This window comes from Zonotrichia leucophrys, chromosome 6 (genome assembly GCF_028769735.1).
Source record: "Zonotrichia leucophrys gambelii isolate GWCS_2022_RI chromosome 6, RI_Zleu_2.0, whole genome shotgun sequence".
NCBI classification, from domain to species: domain Eukaryota; kingdom Metazoa; phylum Chordata; class Aves; order Passeriformes; family Passerellidae; genus Zonotrichia; species Zonotrichia leucophrys.
In genome coordinates this window covers 17,492,018-17,512,500 of record NC_088176.1, presented here as the reverse complement: position 1 = coordinate 17,512,500, position 20,483 = coordinate 17,492,018, and the positions used below count along the sequence as shown (strand labels likewise).

Sequence of the window (20,483 nt, the reverse complement as noted above, 5' to 3'; positions counted from 1 at the left end):
AGGCCAAATTGGGATATATCTGGATATTCCTTCCCCTCTGTTGTGAGCGGTGGAGTAACTGATGCCTGGGTACATCTCTTGCCCCCAGAACTCACATCTGGAAGTGATGTGCCGCTTCCAACCATCCATTTCACACAGGATGGGAAGTTGAGACGTGCAGGAGCAATCCAGGATCTTTTCAGTGTCCCTGGGATATATGGGGCAAGGGGGGAATAAAAACAGTTTCACCAAAGTTTCCAAACACAGATAGTGCTGTTAAATCAGGGAAATGAACCTACAGCGACACAAGAAAAGCAAGGGTGCATGAAAGGCAGCCAAAGAGGCCACTCAGCTGTGCGGGTCCCTCGTGGCCCATGGTGTCCCACTGGGCACGGCCACACTGCAGTTCAGGCCTCGGCAGGGCACGGGCGGCAGAACCCCGCTCTCATACACTCTTCTCGCCCTCCATGTGCTCCTTGGCTGCTGGGGGCTGCTTGTCCTGGCTGCCCTCGGGGCCGGGCTTGGCAGGGGGCGTGGGGCTGCTGCTGGCGGCGGGCAGCAGGTTGGCAGACTGCAGCACGGCCTCTGAGTGCTCGCGGGCCTTCATGCGCAGCGCCGCCACGCTGGCCGTGCGGTTGCTCTGGCAGCCGTAGGTGGGCAGGAAGGACAGGCCCATGGGGTCTGGGACGCAGCACGAGCACAGCGGGCTCCCTGGGGAGGAAGGAGAGAAGCACAGTCACTGCTGGGAAGGTCATGGAAAACAGCTGTTCCCTCCATGGTCAGTGTGAAGAGGACAGAGATGGGGCTGGCCTTTAGTGGGTATGTTGATCTTTAGTGGGTACATTGACCTTTAGCAGGCACACAGGTGTCCTCTGGATCATTAGGGCTAGAAAACCCATATCCTGTTCTACTGATCCTTCTGTGAAAAGGATCTTACACTGTGAGTCATCCAGGGTGACAAACAGAGTGCAAGAGGGAAGTAGAGACAGAAGTGAGTGAAGTTCAGATCACACATGAGACTTTCTCATAAGCAAGGCTCAGCTCAGTCCCTCCTCTCATATCAGCTGCTGTTCTGTGGCTGCCATCAGCTCCATGCTGGAGATGTCCCCTGCCCTCCACCTGCACACTGAGCCTGACCAATGTAGGCAGCAGCATTTGGTGAGTGAGCATAGGGGTTCTGTCACTTATCTTTGCCTGAAAGATTACAGGAGAGAGAAAGGTGAAAATAATCCATTCGTTTTCTCCTATCTCACTGTAAAATGAGATACTTTCCTTTGGCCAGGTCCCTGACAGATACTGGCACCATGTCTACCTGCAAGAGTCCATTCTACCTTTACCCATTCAGTGTCTGTGCTGCTTCAGGGTGACCCCTCAAAGAGAACGGCCTCAGAAGTGAGCCAAAGCTACCTAAAGCTGCTGCTGTGATACAGCTTTAGAGTCCCATCAGGAGAGATGGGCCAGAGCATCTGTACCCTGTCATTTGAGACATGTGGCTGTTCCAAGCAGGCAGGGAAACACTGCAGCACAGATGAAGTGATTACTCTCTCTTGAAGCCAAAACCTTCCTGCAACCCACTGACAGAGGCAGTCCTCACTCCACCAGCTGCTTTTCTGAGGCTCTTCCTCTGGTTTCTCTTTGATAATGCTGTAGCTTGGGCCAGTTCCCAAACAAGCACACCTGGAAGTGTAGGTTGATCACTGGGCAGGACATGCAGTTCATCCAAAACCCATGCTGGTACTCAGCTTAGAGGCATCCATTGAATGATGGAGAATGCGACAGAGGAGTAGGGTGGGGAGGCGGGGTAGGATGCCTGAGCTACCTCTTGAATTTACTCTCTGGTTAAAAACCAGACACCATTAGTCACCATGTTTCCAGGGGTCTTAGAGGCCACACCAGATCCACATCTCATGTACACCTCTGACAGAAGCCTGTCTTTTGCTGATATGTTCCCTTTCAACAAGAAACAGCCCAGCCAACTACTGGCACCCACACATCCTGACACGATGCAGTATCTTCCCCTGATCTTTCCAAGCCAAGGACTTGCTTTAATTTCTGCAGTTAATATTTGAGTTAAATGGCTCATGACTAAGTGATGGAACTAATAACCTCCACAGTTTTACACTTCTGTTCTTGGTAGCAACGGGTCAGCACCCATCTGCTAGGAATGAAGGCAGAGAGTTGTTTGTTTCTAAGATGTTGGCAAGACTTCTCCACAGCAATTGTCAGAGATTTGTGGCTGCCAGCAGCATTCAGGAAAAAGTATTCCTTGAATTTCAAAAAGCGGCATCTACAAAGGACAGCTTATTAATATAAATGGAAAGAACCCTTTTATCTTGTAATACTTCTCTGGTAAAGCATATGATCAGCAGACCAACATTTCCATGGGTCCAGGCATTTAAGCACAATAAAGTTTCAGCACTTGGCTAAAATTCTCGGCTTCTTTTGCTTTTAGCTCTAGGAAGCTCAGTCTTGCATTCTGTGGCTGCTTTGAGCAGGTCAGAAGGAGGGTTTATAATAAAATCTATTCAGTAACACAACTTACAGCTTTTGCTACCACCAGCCACACTCATAAAGTAATTTTTTGCCCTGTTGAATCACAGACACTGTTTCTACAAGAGGGAGGAGGGGCCCTTCAGGGTCCCTGCAGTCTGCAACAGGTTTTTTGCACCAAGTCCCACTATTCTGCTCAGAGGTAGGGGAGCTGGGAGGCCTGCAGGAGCATCAAGTGCCTCTGCACTGCTGCTTTCTAACACAAACTGAATGAGGCTTTCAAAGACAGCTGTTCAGCTCCCAGGCAGAGGGGAGGGCTGGCCTGCAGTGCCTAATGCAGGACTGGGCACAGGCATTGTTTAGTGGGAAGTGGGGAAAAGTGGAAAGCAGTCTTCCCCTTTTTGAAAAAGCAGGAATCGGCTCCATTCCCTAAGAATAATTTTCATTCCATTGTTAGAGCAATAAAATATTTATCAGCATTCAGCACCAGCCTAAGATCTTTGCTTAATAATTTGCCCTGATATTACCTAGTGGCTCTGCAACCTGAGGGTGCAGTTACCTGTGGTGGAAACAAAGCTATCTCTAGCAATAATTCACCCATAAACCATTCCTTTCATTTCTGCTGGGGTTAAAATACTTGCAAACAGCTCACACATGAAAAAAAAAGTAAAGTAAAAAGCATCATTTGCTCCAGGGTCCAGCTAGAATAGAGGAGAAAAGGATTTAGCCCTGTTCCTTTTTAATGTATGTTGTAAAGAAGGTTGACTCTACCTTACAATCATCTGAATCTGCAGATAATAAGTCCAGTGAAATGTAGTGGACTTTGCCAGCACAAAGCCAAGGCGAAGAATGGGACACTCAGGAGTCCAAGGTCTCCACCTTCCCATCAGTCAGCCCACAATCTCCAGAAAAGTGACAGTGACCAAGACACAGGCACCCAGATATAGCAGGCAGCAGTAGTTTGTAATATCTTATTGCAATATCCCTGAGCTCACAGTGGGAAAGGAAGGAACTGTTCTTACTTATTTCAAATCTTCAGAGGACTTCAGGCATCCAGCGCTCATCAAAATCAGTGAGGGTTCAGCCATCAGCCCTAGATCCGAATGCAGCCCCCACCAACATCTAGGACAATCTAGGATTAGTTTATCAGGATTTGTATCAAGTTGGTGCAATATGGACAGGGTAGTGTTTGCTTTCTTTCAGGAACTTACTGCCTTCTGTACGCAAAATTAAAATACACAATTAGATTTCTGCTGGATTGATCTGAACCTCCTTCTATTCCTATATGAGATCATACTTTAAATGCCCAGCCTGAACATAAATACTTAATGTAATAAATACAGTCTGAAATATTTGATCCACTTGGCAGTTTAATTGATCTACTACAGAGACTGACAGGAAAAATTAAATTAGTTTTGTCTTGTCTCTGCCAACATCACATTCAAATTGTAACAATATTTGATCTACACTTTTCGTTGTGGACTCTTTTGTGCAGTTCCATGGTTCAGTTTAAGGTGGGAAGAGAGGGATAGGAGTGGGGCACATGCTGATACATAAACATCAATATAAATTTTTAAATATGCATTTTGTGTTTCAAGTCAAGGGCTTAAAGAATTTAATGGGTAGTCTTTCCAAAAGGCAAACTCCACATTCCTTTCCTCTTTCATTATTTGTGCATATCAGCATTTGATATGGACAGCTGAATTACAACCTGACATGGAGGGAAGGAGAGAAAAAATCCCGTTTAAAACCCTCATATATCAATGCATTATGCTTAATTTTCAGAGAAAATATTATGTTTGATTTAATTATTGTTATCTTCTCATGGTAGTCACATTGGTTTACTTCAGTCTAATCCCTATCATAAGGATTGGAAGGTCAACGACAATCTCAAGTTTGTAGTGTTGATTACCAGTGGGAGCTGAGCAATGGGAGCTCCCTCTTGCACTTCACAGATGACACCAACATTCTGTCAATTAAAGACTAAGTGAAAAGTAGGAAACATAGAAGTGTCTTTATTCAAATCTTCTCGAGCTCTGAATCAAGAAGTTCAGAACAAGAAAAGCATGAACTGAAATGGAGAAGCATCAGATGGTTCCAGTTTAATTTGGCGTAGCCTCAAGGCTGCTGAAATTATACTAGATGGTTTCTCCTTCTGCTGAGAAGCTGTTTAAGTGTGGCAAGTACCCTGTGCTGCCCAGAGCCTGGAAGAGCACTTCAGAGGTGCCAGCAGAATCCAAATGTTATAATTTCACATCTCCTTGGCTGCGACCCCTCTTTGCCCAGTAGAAACAACAAAGAGCTGATGATCTGGCTCAGATATTCCACCATGAGGAGCCATTCTGTCAAAATAACTCAACACTGGAACTGGAGGATTTATTTCATCCTCCTTTATTTGTGCCAATAGTACTCCCCAAAAAAAAATTCAGATGCCAGGACTTGCCTGTTAGAGCAGGAAGGCTGGCAGCAAAGCCCATAGAAAAGCTGGGAGAACAGAATGCTGTCAGCTTGGCAACCTCATCATTCCTTTGAATGCTGTCAGCTTGGCAACCTCATCAACCAACCTGCCCAGCCAAGGTCCACTAACCTAATCAAGATTTGTCCTGGAGGAGCAAGACAGCATCTATTTCCTACTCGTGCTCTTAGGGCTCCAAGTGCCTTTGTATTTCCTAGTGAAAAAGACCAAAAATCTCCGCCTCTGAGGTAGAGCAGTGATAGAGCTGGGGACCTGTGATATGGGAATCAAAAGAACCTTCTCAATGTGTGTGAATCTGCAGCAAACTAAAGAAATGTTTTAGATTCTCTGAAGTCAGAGTGGCAGATAAACTAAGAAAAATGCCAAACCAACCCACTTAATATATTGGCTGTGTTACATCAGAAAACTCAGTAAATCCATAATCAAGAATGGCACTGAAAATAAAAGACTCTAAGAGTTTTATTCTCATTCCCCAGTCTTACGGTAAACGGGACTTTCAGTTCAACAAACACGAGTTCAAGGGTGAGTTAGGTCCTTGAACACTTCTTTCACAGCCTCGGCAATGGGAATTGCCTAACGGAACTGAGCAAATTCCCTCCATCTTTCCATAATAGCAATTGAAATGTAATGGACGGGCAGTTCTAGTTATGTTTTAGGGTTTTTATCCTGGATACTGCAATTAAGCCTCCCTAATATGAACAGCAACCACAGTAGCAGCAAACCATAAAAGAGCCTAATCAACAGTGGCCTGCAATACCCATTTGGATGTGCATAATACAATCGAGCTCCTCTCTCAGTGGTGTGGGGGTGCCGTGAAAACCAACTGAGCTATAACTTGCACGGAGAAGAGCTGTGGGTGAATTATGAAAGTAATTCCCTGGCAAGTGTAATTATTTCTCTCCTCATACACTTCACTCATCATGGGTCTGGGGAAATTTCAGCGGAACGTAACAGACACACTCTTGGCCTCAGCCACCAGAATGGTAGAACACATCCGCCGAAAAACGGAGATTCTTGTTTACACCCATTAATAACATCTTCTGCATTAATGAATTGCATTCATGCTGTCATCCATTAAGAAGGTACTTTGAGGTCTCTCTCTGCACAGAACACTAGCTTCTCCAGATGACTCTATAGTTATACAGCCCATAAATAAAACAAGTATTTTCCCTTCATCTTTGAGGTCTGCAATTAAATCTACTAAATGGACTGCAGATGCCTGGCTTACAGTAAGTGTTTCATCTTAGAAGATCATGGAACTGTCGAAGTCACCACAATGAAGTAGCATAGTTGTCAAACCAGGGCAATTTTAGAGAGTAATGAACATCAGAAATTTCATCTCTGTGAGTCAACCTTTTCCTCATTATGGTCAGCGGTGAAGTACTAAACTCCTGAAGTAGGAAACACTGTATACCCCAGAAATTATGATGTTGTGCTAATTCTTCAAATGAGGAATTGTATTTCCTGACAGAATAGTACATGGGGAGAGGATACAGTTGTTAACAGATGTTTGCTATTGAGTACAGCCTCCACTGTGCTAAACTTGAGAGAGACAGCAAAAGGTCTGTTGTATTATTGAACAGAGAAGATTGGACAGAAACAGAGAAAAACTGTCCAGTGATAATATATTCTTCTCTGGAAAAAGTCTATATTCTGAATAACAGTTTTCTTTGCATAGTATAGCCATCCCATTTTATTAACAGAACATCCTGTGGTGCCAATATCTTCACTTTGATGGGAAAAAAAAATCTTGGTTTCAGACACAGCAGAATTCATGAGGCATAGTGCTTAGGGAAAATAGCTTTCTTCTCATTCATCAGAGCAGACCTGGTCTCATGCTCCAACAATATCACCTTATCCTAGAAATGGCACATGGGGGGTCCAGAGCCACATAAGGCAAGCCTAACGAGCACTTCACAGTCTTTCCAAAAGCAAAGTTGCAGTCTTAGTCCCTGCCCCAGACTAGGCTGTCTTAAGATTTCCTATCTCTTGTGGACCAGCTTCACCCTCAGCTATTACATCCTTAAATTACAAATTAGATCCCAGACTCTTGTGGCCTAAGCACTTTATGTAGCTTTGGAGACCTGGGTCTGGAGCCAAGAAAAGCCAGAGAAAGAGAGGAATTGGGTTTTTTTACTAAAGATGAAGAACTCTCAGATGACAGAATGGAAATGGTCCCTGAGAGCCTAAAATAATTATTAATTACTTACATCACCATCATCACTTGTTATTCGCTGTATTGATTTTGTCTCCTTCCAAAGCATCAGTCAAATATTATTCACCAACACCAGCAAATTGTTGTCTCACAAGTCCAGCAAAATGCCCCTTGTCTCCTCAAAAGAGTAAGAAAACAACCTACACTTCCTAGGAGAACCTGATGTGCTGAGAGTGCTCATTTTTTTGCAGGCAGCTCTTATGGCTGTACTGAAGAATGGTTCCCTTAACTGGCCAGGATTGTTCTCCCAGTGGTGGGAATATATATCTGTTTACAAGATCCACATAGAGGAGCTGCATTTTATTTGATACTTGCATAGAAGAAAGCAGGGCCATGCATCCTTTTGTAGTGAAATAATGCTTTGATTCTGGAGCAAATATTTTGCTTTAAAAAGTACAGAGAATTCCTGGTAATTTCAAAGCATGTCTGGCACAAAACAAATACTGTGAAGACCTCTCAGTCATTTCACTCTTCAATAAAACTTGCAAAATTTTGGAAAACCTTTCTACTTGCTGGGTTTTCCCTTATCCAAACAATCCAAAAAGCAAGCAGCTCATAGCTTTATGCCCTGTGCTGAGTTTTATAGGATTTGTGTGACATAAAGTCCTATGCCTCCAGACTGACTGTGGCAGGGTTCTGGCATCATTCTGCAGCAAAATGCAACTAGATTTTCAAGGGAGAGGCTTATGTCCCTTAATTAAAATGTTTAAGGACACATACTATTGCCCACATGCACACAGCTCCTGTCTCAAACGGAAATCAAAAGAGAGTTGAACAAACTAACTGAGAATATGACAAAGACAGTCACATCAAGGTTTTGTGGACACTGTGTCTCCCCCTGTCCTTTCCTTCCTTCTCACAACATTTATCTTTTCCTCCAGACTGACTCATGAGTTTGGTTGTGCTCTCAAATGCACTGGTTTAGCTGAAACATCATTTACCTGGAGTTTCCATACCAAAGAAAAGCAGACTGTGCATTAGGCCTGTGACACCTTTGGTCCACTCAGAAGATCTAGAGATTGCCCTGGTCACCAGTTAACAGGACCAAGACTCAGTGACTGCTGTGCACAGCTCTACCCCAGCCCAAGGGAATTCCTCTTGAAGAAATGGGGAAAGAGGAACTTGTGGAGATGGGCCAAGGAAGGAGGACACAATACTCAATATATCAATGCCACAAGAGAGGTGTTACAATTATTCTCTGCTTGTATATATCAGATTTGGTCCCTCATATAACAATAAGTTCTTCCCCCTTAGCCCCAAAGCCAGAATTTGACATTACTAAGACCTAGCAGCAGCAGCAGCAGAAGATCCTCAAAGCAGCGGCTCAGACTACCAGTCCCATGCCAGGTTAACAATACCCTGACAGGCACACACAGCTCCTGGCACACACAGATGTCCAAATTTGTATCTGCATTCCATAAAATCAAAATATGCTACTTTATCCCTTGCACGTACCTGGAGATTTCTAGTGCCAGGCAAGAAATATAAAACAGACATTTCAGGAACGAACTGCATGTCTAACTGACAACATTCACCAAGACAATATGCAGGCATCTGATATGTGACCATTCCTATACAAATTGTATAAATAAAAAAAACTCTATTTACATTTGGGACAGTTTTTTCAGGGACACTGTCTCTTAGTCTGGGCAACTGACTATTTAATACCTACAAAAGCTTCAGGAATAGAACTTTTTCTGCCCCTAGGCTGTAAATCTTCAATCAAGCAAAAAAGAGCAAATTATTAGTTTCTCAATTTATTGGCTAAGCTGTAAAATCAAAGAGAAGAGTAACAGGAAGTCTTCCAAATAAATAAAACTAAAAATAAACAAACAAAAAACCAACAACAAAATCCAACCTCAAAAAAACCAGCTAAAAATACCAACCCCTCACAAAAAATTTAATATTTTTATGTCATTTTGCTTGGTTTTGTTTATTTGGGCAATTTTTTCTTAAAATTTAGCTACATTTAAACATGAAACCAGTGAGAACACATATTGATGCATTTAATTTGAAAATGTTTGAATGTAAACTTTAAGGAAAAATACTTCTTTACTGTCATCAAAATTATTCACTGAACACAACTCTACTTCCACACTTTTCAACCTGTCTGGAATTACAGTTATGAATGAATAATATTTTTGCCTGAAAAACTTCATCTTATTTACTTCAGAGAGGCTTCCCAATGTAAAAAGTGAAAATTTGCAACCCCAAGACTTCACAGGGCAGAGATCAAGAGGACTCAGGCACTCTAAGCAGCTGCTGCCCACCTACAGGTCACAATAAGCCTTTAGGTTTTAGGGCTTTTTTAGGACCCTGTGTGTCCTTTCTTGTTTCAAACTTCCAGGTCCCACACCTACCAAACGAGCAGTAACTGTGTGATGTGTCTGGCTTCAGCTTCTTTTGAAATACAGGAGGGAAGAGGGTGCAGGGAGCAGGACACTGGACTTAACACACAACTCACTCCAGGAATACACCTTGACAGTGCTGATTTAACTGGAAATACAAGGAGCATGAGGTATGCCAGAGAATACAGTGAGATGTATTAGAGGACATTTTTCTTTGTAGTGGTGGGTCTTTAACTGAGAAACTTTCCTCACAAGTTCTTGCAGCACACTGGGACACAGAGTAAATGTATGTGCCTCTTTGTGCTTGGCACTGCTATAAGGCTTTGCATCCTATAAATCTATAAATTGAATTCATCCTGCTTACACTCTTAGTCTTATAAATTGTTAGACTAAGAACAGCTAATGGATGAGTAGGTGATTTATTTTTAAAAGTTGCATACTGCTGCTGGATACCGAAAGTATATAGACACAGGATGTACCCTTCCTGAAGCCGGGGTCCCAGGTAATACAAATTACTTTGTATCCTCCCCTGTCCCCAGGAACATGCTTTATTCAAGTTCTCAAAGGGGATCTACTGTCCAAGAAGAGAAAGGTCTGGATTGTGAAGAGATGCACTGCAAAGGAAACCACATGCAAAGAGCGGATGAGGCATCCGTAATGGTGCCAGGTACTACATAATGCAAAAGGATGTATATAACTAATTTATTGGAATAAATTTAGGTCTTTAAAAAAAATGCATATGCAACAAAAACTCTAAAGGAGCAAACCCTACCTGTCTTACTCCTTCAGAGAAAACCTGACCTCACAAAAAGTAGCTGTCAGAGTAAAATGAAGGAGTTTTGCCACAAATGATCCTACTACAAGAGACTCACTTCGGTATGTGCAGCACTGGTCAGTGCAAATACTGCCAATCTAAACAGAAAGAGGGGTCTGCCATTTCCCAAAGGTTTCCTCACAGAGGGCAGTGGGACCATGCCACTTAGCTTGAAAGGGATGCTCTTTGAGCTTCCTCCCAAGTAAAATAAAGTAAATTACCTTTTAGAGAGGCGACGTGGGATAAAGCTTGTGCATAGGTGGCTGTGTTGAGAAGAGTCCCCGGCAGGCAGGAAGGGAAGAAAGGTCCTGTAGGACCCACTGCTCGGCTCAGGCTGATGGAGAGAAGAAGACAAGTTCCTTACAAAACCAGAACCAGCTGATTCCCTTTGTGCATGCACTCAAACACATTGGTGTCTCAGCACACAACTAGATGTGACCCAGGCTGGGCAACATCAGTCTCCCACAGCCACCAGCTCCTCAGCTTCTCCACAGGGAACAGTGGATTGCACAAGAAACACCTCATTTTCTAGAGATGATGCCTCTAGGTCAAGGCATAGCAGCAAATCTGAGGCACATATGAGGCATTCTTGCCCCACAGACAGGTAGGCAGATGATATAATATATTACTCTTACCTCTGCTGGATCTCCAGACCCTCTTTTTTATTCCTGGTTTGGTCTGTTGGAGAAGGGGAATTTAAATTCCTCGCAGGAGGTGCCACCTCAGCCATGGTTTCCTTAGAGCCCTCTTGGTCAGAAGCACCCCTCTCTGTTTTTCTCCATTTAGCCCTTCGATTTTGGAACCACACCTGGAGCAGGAGAGGAATCCTATGTGAAAACCATGTTTCACTAAATGTGAAGCAAGGAGATTATAAAATGTTACTCCAGTGAAATCTGTCATTTACTAGCTTGGCTAAATCTTCCTCTTATTTTGTATCCCCATTGCTATTCTAGTTGAGTCTTAGGATGACATTTGTATTTGTGATATTTCTGCATCTGGAAAGCAAGCCAGAAATGTCTAAAGACATTCAAAAGGCATGTCACAACAAAAATGTAGGGTTAAATACATGTCTAAGCACTCTGATGAAAACATATAGAAGTCTTTAAATCAGTTGCTGCTAGAATCAGAGAGGTCAGAAGTGAAAAGATGTGGATCTGGCCATCTTATCCAGCCCATTTTCTGGGGAGGGCTGATACTGGCTGTTCTTCCTCTCATGGCCAGTCTGCTTTCAGAGGACTCAAAAGCAGATAGGTACTAATTTTGGAACATCATCCTGCAGTTTAATAATGTTTTTGTGCAACTGCCCCCACTTCAGGCCACACTATGAATTCAGAATAGAACACCAATTTCCAAAACTTTTTTTCCCCCATATGCAAAACCAATATTAATATTCTTGATTTTTTTTTTATGGCTATTATTCTAAAAATTTTTTTCCTATTAACCTAGGAGCTGATATGCTGAAAGTATGATGTTTGAGGTGGCAAATGCCAAGTCTCTCTGGAGGTCAGGAAATCCACATTTTAATACATGAATTCAAGTATGGGCGAGATTGTTGTTATTATTATTCTTCTCCTTCTCCAATTCCATTTTAGTTAGCTACCTTTTAATTGCATGTATCAGCAAACATTGAATAATGATTTTATCTATATTCTAAATTTAGAGCAGTTAAATGCAAAGCAAAATGCAGACACTTTCTTGTGTCTTAATTGAATGAAGGTCACAGCTATAACAATATTTAATTGAGCTATTTTTCATTATCATATTTTAATGACTTTGCACTGACAGTTCGCCTGCTTCTGAGGAAAGAGCATGATGAAGTCGTTTATTTCCCTATTTAGTTATTGTTTGACAACATCATCTTCGATTAAGACTCTGCTTTATAGCACATTAATCATATTTGAATGAGCAAGGGGTATAATGTAAACATATCTCCCATCCTCTGTGTTTCCCCATGTCCCTGCATGAAAGCAGGCTAAACAAATGCTTGCATCTATTGTCTGTTTGCATAATAGCCAACAACAAGGCTAAACACCAGTCCTCAGCAATCTAATTGTCACCACCCCTATCTCACCCTTGCACCTTTCAGGAAGAAGTTATGATCTTCCACTTCTGAATGCTCAATAATTGTCCCATTTATCTCAATTTGCAGTTCAGTCTTTAGGCACCAATAGCCAAAATGGCATTTTTTATTATTTTTTTTAAGCCAGTACCTACAATGCAGTGGTAAAAGGAGATTTTCATTTCCAAATAATAATCAGTTTAATTTGCCCGCATATGACCAATGATTCATGTTCAGATTTAATAATCAGGATCACATAATCTGATTATAGGAGAAATAATTTGTTTACAATCCCCAATTTACTGTGGTGAATTCCATTATCTCTCTTCAGCCATTGGGTTTTAAGAGATACTAACATGACCCTAGGGAACAAAAGGCAAGCTATTATATTTCCTACAATTAGATCTTTGCATAGTCTTAACCCCAAGCACCTAAATTAAAAAAAAAATAGAAGAACACCATGCAGAAAAGCCCCATAAATAAAAATGAATGCATAATCATGTTCAAAAAATGGTTTGCAACTCTGTTGTGGATGCCTAAAGAGTTACAGGGATCCATCCCTGACGACTGCAGGACTGCTTGTTTTAGCAGAGAACCTGCATATACATATGGACTGGACATGGAAAAACAAACATGGAAAAAAGAAAATAAAAACTAAGGAAAAACGTGAGGAGAAGGAAGAAAGAAAGGGCTGGAAAAGTGTGGCTGTGGACAGAGCAATCATGGCCAATGGTATTTATTGGATCATATTAAAGGTGTGGGAATTGCTCTGCAGGCTCTTTATCTGCCTAAATTAAGTGTTTAGAAAGAAGGCAAAAGGGAGAAAAGTTGAAGAGGTGCAGAAGCTTTCTTCCTGGCAGCTGGGCTCCCTGCAGTTGACTAACCCCACTGCTCGACAGTGGTCATAGTTGCTTTGGAGAATCACATCTCAGCTCTTTTCTCTGCACCACGCCCCCCCTCCAAAAGCAAGGAAATGGATGTGCATTGATGTAATTTAGTACCTTGGAGACGCGGACAAATTAGTGTAGAACATTATCACTAGTTAATTATGAATGACCGATTAATCAACCTAATCTAATATTCCACATTATGTTGATGTTATTAAAGTGCATCATGAAAATGACAGATCGTCTTCATTTGCGTTCTTTGGCCAAATGTGCACTCTGCAGTCATGATGTCAAATAAAAAAAAAATTAAAAAAAAAAGTTTGCCAGTTTGAATATCCGAGTTAAGTAATTCCCCAGGATGTTTACCTGCACCCTGGCCTCCGTGAGGTTGATTTTCAGAGCCAGCTCTTCCCGAGTGAACACATCGGGGTAGTGGGTTTGAGCAAAAACGGCTTCCAGGGCCTCGAGCTGATGGAGGGAAGGAGAGCAGAGATCTGTGAGAGATCCGTGAGGATCCAGCCGCCCCACGGAGGTGTCTGCCAGGCATGGATGAGGCAGCAGGGCAGGCAGGACGGGCTGGCATGGCACAAGGCATGCGGGAGGGAGGCTGGGAGCGGGCAGGGAGCGGGCATGGGGGAGGCAGGGAGCCGGTGCGGTGCAGGCGAGCGGGGGGCAGAGGGTGCCGAGGCCGGGGGCAGAGGGAAGCGGCTCCTACCTGCTGCAGGGTGAACGTGGTGCGGTTGCGGCGCTGCTTCCTTCGCAGGAACCCGTCGTCGAAGTCGCCGGCGGAGTGACCTCCGAAGGGGGCAGCGCCTGCGGGCCGAGAGCCGCCTTAGGGCCGCTGTGCCCCGGGCACACCGGGCCGGGCACGGAGCCGCTCGGGCGGGCAGCGCTGCCCCAGCCCCGTGGGCACGGGGGGGTTCTGCTGCCCAGAGCTCACCCCGGCCCGGGAATTAACTTTTTTTGGGCCATTTGTATTTTAAAAGAATAAAGAGACGAAGCTTTGGCATAGGCGTGCGGACAGCAGCTGGCAAGGGCCCTGCCCGTCTGCCCGGCCGAGGGGGCCGCGGGGCCCTGGCAGGCTCCTCTGCACGCACCGCGGAAGCGGCCGGACCGGCCCCGGCTGCTGCCCTGGCTGCCGAAGGAGAACGCGGGCACGGCGCTCGGCGCAGCCCAGCACCGGCCGCTCGGCCATGGGACTGGTTAGGGGGCTGGGGAGGCCGCCCTGCCCTTCCCCGAGCGGCGTTCCGGGGCCCGACGGGGGCACCGGGGGGTTGTCCCCAGACCGGGGATCGGGGGAGGGCAGATGGGCCACCGGGATGTGAATCACGGCCCATGGAGCCGACCCCGGCCTTGCGGATCCCCCTGGTCAAACATCATCCGTGCGTGCCCGTGTTGAAATGTGTCACTCCCTTTCTGTTCGCTAAAAAACACAAACAAAACAAAACAGACCAAAAAACCACTCAAAACTTAAAGCAAAGCAAAAAATAAAACCAAAGAAATCAACCCCAAACCAAAAAAAGAAAACAAAAAGAACTCCAAACCAAAACCCACAAAGGAGCAAACAATACCAAACCAAAATAAACTCACAGAACAGAAAAATACCCGAACACCCAGAAGTGTTGCTGAGCGTCCCTGTGACCCCACTGGCAGAGCTGCCCGTGGAGTGCTCTGGGGTACGTGGGCTGGAGGTCACCGCTCATCTCGCAGCATCATTTGGAAGATAAACACGGCCCCGAGCCCTCTCCTCGCACAGCCCTCACACCGTGTGGGCCTGAGAGAGGCTCATCCGAAAACAAACTACTGTCCCGGTGACCCCCAGAAAGCGGTGTCTTCCCTGCGGCACCGGGCCTCCCACTGCCCGAGCGCTGGCCGGACAGAGCTTTTCTGTTCCCCCTTCTTTGGGTCGGTGGCGGGGTTTGGACGGAGTTACATATTTTTTAATTTTTTTACTTGTGATGCCCAGCGCTGTTTGCACCCTCTGGCAGGACAGATCGCCCCTTCCCCCCGCCCCGCTGCTGCCCAAGGCGGGAGAGCGAGGGGCCGGCCCCGGACAGCGCCGGGAGAGGCTGCAGCCTGCGGGGCCGCCAAACACAGGCACCGGAGAAATAAACGCACAGCAAACAAGCAAACAAAAACAAGAACACGTTTCCAAAGCTGTCTGCCAAAACCAAACAAACAAAGCCGCCCCAGAGTTCGGTGGCACTGGCGGAAGGACCCTCGCACTGTCCTGCCCAGTCCGACTCCCCTGTCCAGCCCGGAGAAAACTTTGGCGAGTGAATATTCCAGCCGGGATGCACAGACCGGCTTGGGTCTGCTGCCCCTGGGAAGCCGTGCTTAAAGAGGGGCTGACCCTCCCCGAAGTGGGATAAAACCGCTGGACCACATCCTCCTGCCAGCGCCGCCGCAGGGAAAGCCCCTTCCCGTCGGTGATGCCCGTGCAGGGAGCGGGGTGTCCTGGCCGGGATTTTACGGGGCCGGGTCGCTTTCCCCGCCGTGCAGCCGCAGGGAGCCGGTAGCGCTCGAGCACTGGGGAAAGCCCCGCCGGGGGCTGGGGCTCCGCGGCCGCGGCCCCGGGGATGCTCCGGCACTGCGAGAAGCGGCCGGAGGGAGCGGGGCAGAGGGGCCCGCGCATCTGCGGAGGTGACACGGGGAAATCCTGAAGGCTGCCAATTTTTAGAAAGGGAATCAACTACAGCAACAATAATAATAATAAAAAAATAAAAGTCTCTAATCAATAATACAAAGAAAAATCATCCTCCCAAATATTTATTTTCCCCCGGTTTTTTTCCCCTTCTGTTATACCTCATTTTTCCCCATCCTCCCACAGAATGTTTGCAAAATAGCATTAAAGATTTATGCGGTCCCTTTGGCTGGAGGGAGGAGGCGTGACCACGTCCTGAAAGTGTCCCGATTACAGCCATGACACCAACATCTGTGCTGGGAGGGGAGAAAAGCATCTCTCTCTTAGCCTGAGGCTCAACTGCGGGATCGCTATCCACAGAGGGGAGGCAGGTGGCAAAATGACGGGGGTGGGGGTGTAAAACCAAGCCCTTTCCAGCAGGAATCAAATTAAAAAAAAAAAAAAAAAAAAAAGTCATGCAATCCTTCTTTTCTTCCTGTGACAAGATGGGAAAGCTAGGAGGGGGGAGGGGGACAGGGTTGTATTTTCCTTAGGAAAACGATGATATTTAGTTGTCTCTCTATAAATTTGCATCTTATTCCAGCACGCATTTGTACGCGACAGTCGTGGCGCAAGTTCGGTCGCAGTTTCCCCTTCGGTCCCCAGCGCACCCCCGCCCACAGACACCTCGAAGTTCAGCTCTTGTACTTACACATGTCTGTGCGACAACACTCACCCTCTAGCTGCGGGGGGCAGTGGAAATAGAACATGGCCCTGCGGCTGGGTGGGCGCCCGCTGCTCTCAGCTGCGAGCCCGACGGCGGCCGGCACCGGGGCCAGCCCGCAGCCACGGACCCGCACCAGCTCCCGCGTCCGGCACCGCCGAGGTGCCTCCTGCAGGTCTGAACACACAGAGGGAAAGAACAGAATAGGTGGAGAGCCAGAAGAAAACACCTGAAGAAACCCTGAATTGATAACCCTAAAGCCCATCCCAGAGGAAGAAAAGAAAGTAGCGCCTGACCCTGTGCAACGAATTAAAAAAGACAGAGGCAGAAAACTCCGTGGTAGGCGAACAGTAATCAGAATCAGCAAAACTTTGTTGGTTTGTTTTTTTTTCCCTGCCCAGAATAGCAGATTGTGCCTCTCTTGTTTTTCTATATATCCATCCATCCATCCATCCATCCATCCATCCATCCATCCACCTCTCTATCTATCTATCTATCTATCTATCTATCTATCTATCTATCTATCTATCTCAAATATTCCTTTACAGAGCAAATAGTTACATAAAGAAAAAAAAATGTTTGTAGGTAAGATTGAACTGCTTAAAAGAAAATTTAAATTATTTTGCCAAAATGAAACAGCCATAAATTCTAAAAGCTGCCTTCTTTTTAAAGCATCCAGCACACTGGGAGCCAATGTTCCTCAGCAAGGAAAAAAAACCCAAGCAACAATTCAAATTTATATGCAGTCATACTAAAAACAAACAAACAAACAAAAAATCCAGAAGGTACATGAATATAGTAATCCATACCTAAACCGAACAGAAGTAAAAATCACCGGTAAGGTTTGGGGGCGTTTTGCTTTAGAATAAGGCGCTGGGAGTTGTTGGCTGCAGAGACAGAAGGGCTCTGTGGAGTTCTGGAAGTGGCCAGATGTCTTTATATCTGTCTACAGCATGCTCTGCCTCTCAGCACTTGCCTTTATAATCTCACGCATAATTGGCCTTAATCTGATTATTTCCAGCGCTGTCTACAGTGAGTAACTTGGATAGGTCTATTGGGCCCTACAAATGGCCCACGTGGTGTGCAGAGCAGGGGGGGGGTGGAGAGGATGAAAAGAAAAAAACGTGTAATTTCTCAGCAAACGCCAGGAATGTGAACGGCAGCAACACAATCCCATTATTTTCCGAGCGCCGGCGCTCCGGGGCTCGCAGCCCCCTGCGTGTCCCCCCGGCCCGGGGTGCCCCGGGGTGCGGGCCGGGGGGGCCCCGAGCGCTGCCGGTAATTGCCGCCGGATGGGTTTTGGGGGGCCGCTCTGCACACGCCTCGCCTTTCCAAGCGATCGTACCGCGGCAAAGTTTGATTTTGTTCGCAGCGAGGGGTCTCTGGATTTATGCTCGCTTCCCGTCTGCAAATGATATGCGGCGGGACCCTTCGCAATTACTTTTAAAATGCATCCGAGACATAGGCTCAGCGGAGAGAGATGGCCCTTGCCTCAGCCCGGGTGAAAATTAGACTTTAAAGTACCCAGATGAAATTTTCAAGTCAGGGACGCGGGATTGGATCAAATCACATAAACTGCAAAAAAAGCAAGTATAATGGCGCATAATTGGTTCTGTAATAGCATTACACAAGGATAATAGCCTGTTATGGCCCCCTGCACATTAAGTGCTTCCCTGGCGTAAAGCCTTTATGATATTAAAGGGGGAATATAATGATATTTTGGTTATTAAATGCGTGTAATTAATTTATGCACCACTGAAAATAAAGTTGGTATTATGACCCACTCAAGATGCATCAGAAGATGTAAGTCAGACAACTGTTGATAAGTTCTGGTGTCTATGTTTCGTCTAGACTGCTGATTTTATTTTGGAACAATTGCTTCTCCGGCAGACTACACAAATTTAATATTTTATAAAGATTGTAATGTTCTGTGCAGGAAGGGCGAGCAAATCTACACAGGCTCTCTTAGATCTGATGGGAGTTTAAAGACAGAACATTCATACCAGAGCAAAGGAGATGGATACAGGCAATACAGGTGCAGAAATAGTGATATTGAAGAGATGATGTCTTTGGGAAGTTGATTCTGTACACACAATCTCATTAAATAAACACTAATAAGCCATAGAAATATCACCTGCTCTGTCTTTTACATTAGGCATAGATGTGGAAATTCCCCTAACGTATATTCAAGTTGGAGCTATGCTTCCATCCTGTGAAGCATTAATGTAGCAAAGCAAGGCAAAAATTAATTTTGAGATACAAATTGATTTGATCTGATCCTATCTTATCCATTCACTTATAATTTTAGCATAGTACTAACAGATGTAGAAGGCTGTCTTCAGGTGTTTTATATACGTTTAGATGTCTACACACACACTTTTAGGAATATCTTTGTTTGACAACAGACATTTGCTCACCATCCAGGCAAGTCTCTGAGCAGTAAAGTATACTATGAATTGAGATGGTTTTTACAGCACCATGCAAGATCAAAGACCAATGCTCTGAATCTGACTGCACTTGATAAAATAGCAGCACAAGCTTTAGGTCAAGTAACCTTAAAAAGAAGACCATAACCTAGATGTGCTGCCTGCATCTCTCCTGACAGTCTCCCCCTCCTGAGCTTTAAAATCCACACAGGGCCAGTGCTGTAGGATCCCTTCGCACAGAGGCAGATGTGCCTTTTCCTTTTTCTCTGACATCAGGAAGAGATGAGTGAGATAGTGTTTTATCATAAGAACCCCTAATAAAATAATAATAACTTCATTATGGTGCTCTCTGGCCATGCTCTAGTCAGGGGGCTGCATTGCTGTTTTGGCTCCAAGACTCACTTTCCCCAGCAGTTCGAAGCCTGCAAGTTCAGCGTATTACAGGAGGGGGAGAAGGCAGAATGGAGCACGGGGAAGTGCTCCAAGTAGCTGCTTTTTAAATAGAAGCAAAAGAACCCTGAACCGGTGGAGACTCAACTTTCTCCCAAGGACCAGCAGCTGCAAAACAAGGAGATAACTAAGCAATATATAATCCCCCACCCTCGCCAGCTCGGCGTCTGTTTAATTTTAATGCTCGAAACGCGGGGCTGACATAATTAAAAGTTAGCGCTGGGGAGTCCTGGGCGCTGCTCTCGGGCGGACGGAGCCCGGGGCGGCGGCGCTTCAGCACCACGGAGAGCGCCCGCAGCTCCGGCCCCGCTCCGCGCCCCGGCCCCGGCCCGGCCGGCGCTCCCCGGGGAGCGGCTGCGGGCAGGGCTGCTCCGGCCTCCCTCCGTGCCCCCCCGCTGCAAACGCTTTCCTGCCAATCCGGGACTACAGGGGAAAAAATATGCACTAAGTTGTTTGGGATCATGACTAGTATTTCCCTGGTGGTTCCTCTGATCTAGCAACCAAAGCACTAAAACAAGAATGAAATAATGTACAGAGCTAAAATATTTCAAGAAAAAAATACCTTTAATGTAAAGGTAAAGTCTCCTTCATAAACTTAATTTTCATTACTATTATTATTACTGTTGTTATTACTGTGACTATAGTGACATCAATATTAGTTACTAGGTCTGCAAGAGAAAGCCCAAATAAGTATAATTCAGGATAGACACTTTGCTCATTGTGTCTGTCTTAGAGCAGAAGTCTGTTCCTGTGCTGCACACACAAACACACCTCTTATATTTCAACCATGAAGACAAAACCTAGGGCTGAACTGCTGAGCAAAATCACTGAATGGATGTTTTCCTTGGAAACACTGAGCTTTGAGGGGATCATTCAAAAAACTCAAGGAACAGCTCAGTCTGAATAAATGGCCCTCTTGCCCCTCCATGTCCAAATGCTTCCTTTCCTGTGATTCTCAATACCTGACCACAGAAAAAGGCTAGCGGCTAAAA

General features: G+C 45.4%; 1 protein-coding gene across 1 annotated transcript; it reads right to left on the bottom strand.

Annotated features, from left to right (window-relative positions):
* Positions 1-218: 218 nt before the first annotated feature.
* DRGX (dorsal root ganglia homeobox) lies at positions 219-16,715 on the bottom strand. The gene is made up of 6 exons (XM_064716987.1): positions 16,628-16,715; positions 13,984-14,081; positions 13,635-13,736; positions 10,958-11,130; positions 10,544-10,656; positions 219-690 (listed from the first exon to the last, which is right to left on the bottom strand). The coding sequence occupies exons 1-6, from the start codon at positions 16,659-16,661 to the stop codon at positions 425-427; spliced, it is 786 nt and encodes a 261-aa protein (XP_064573057.1). The 5' UTR covers positions 16,662-16,715; the 3' UTR covers positions 219-424.
* Between the last annotated feature and the right edge of the window lie 3,768 nt (positions 16,716-20,483).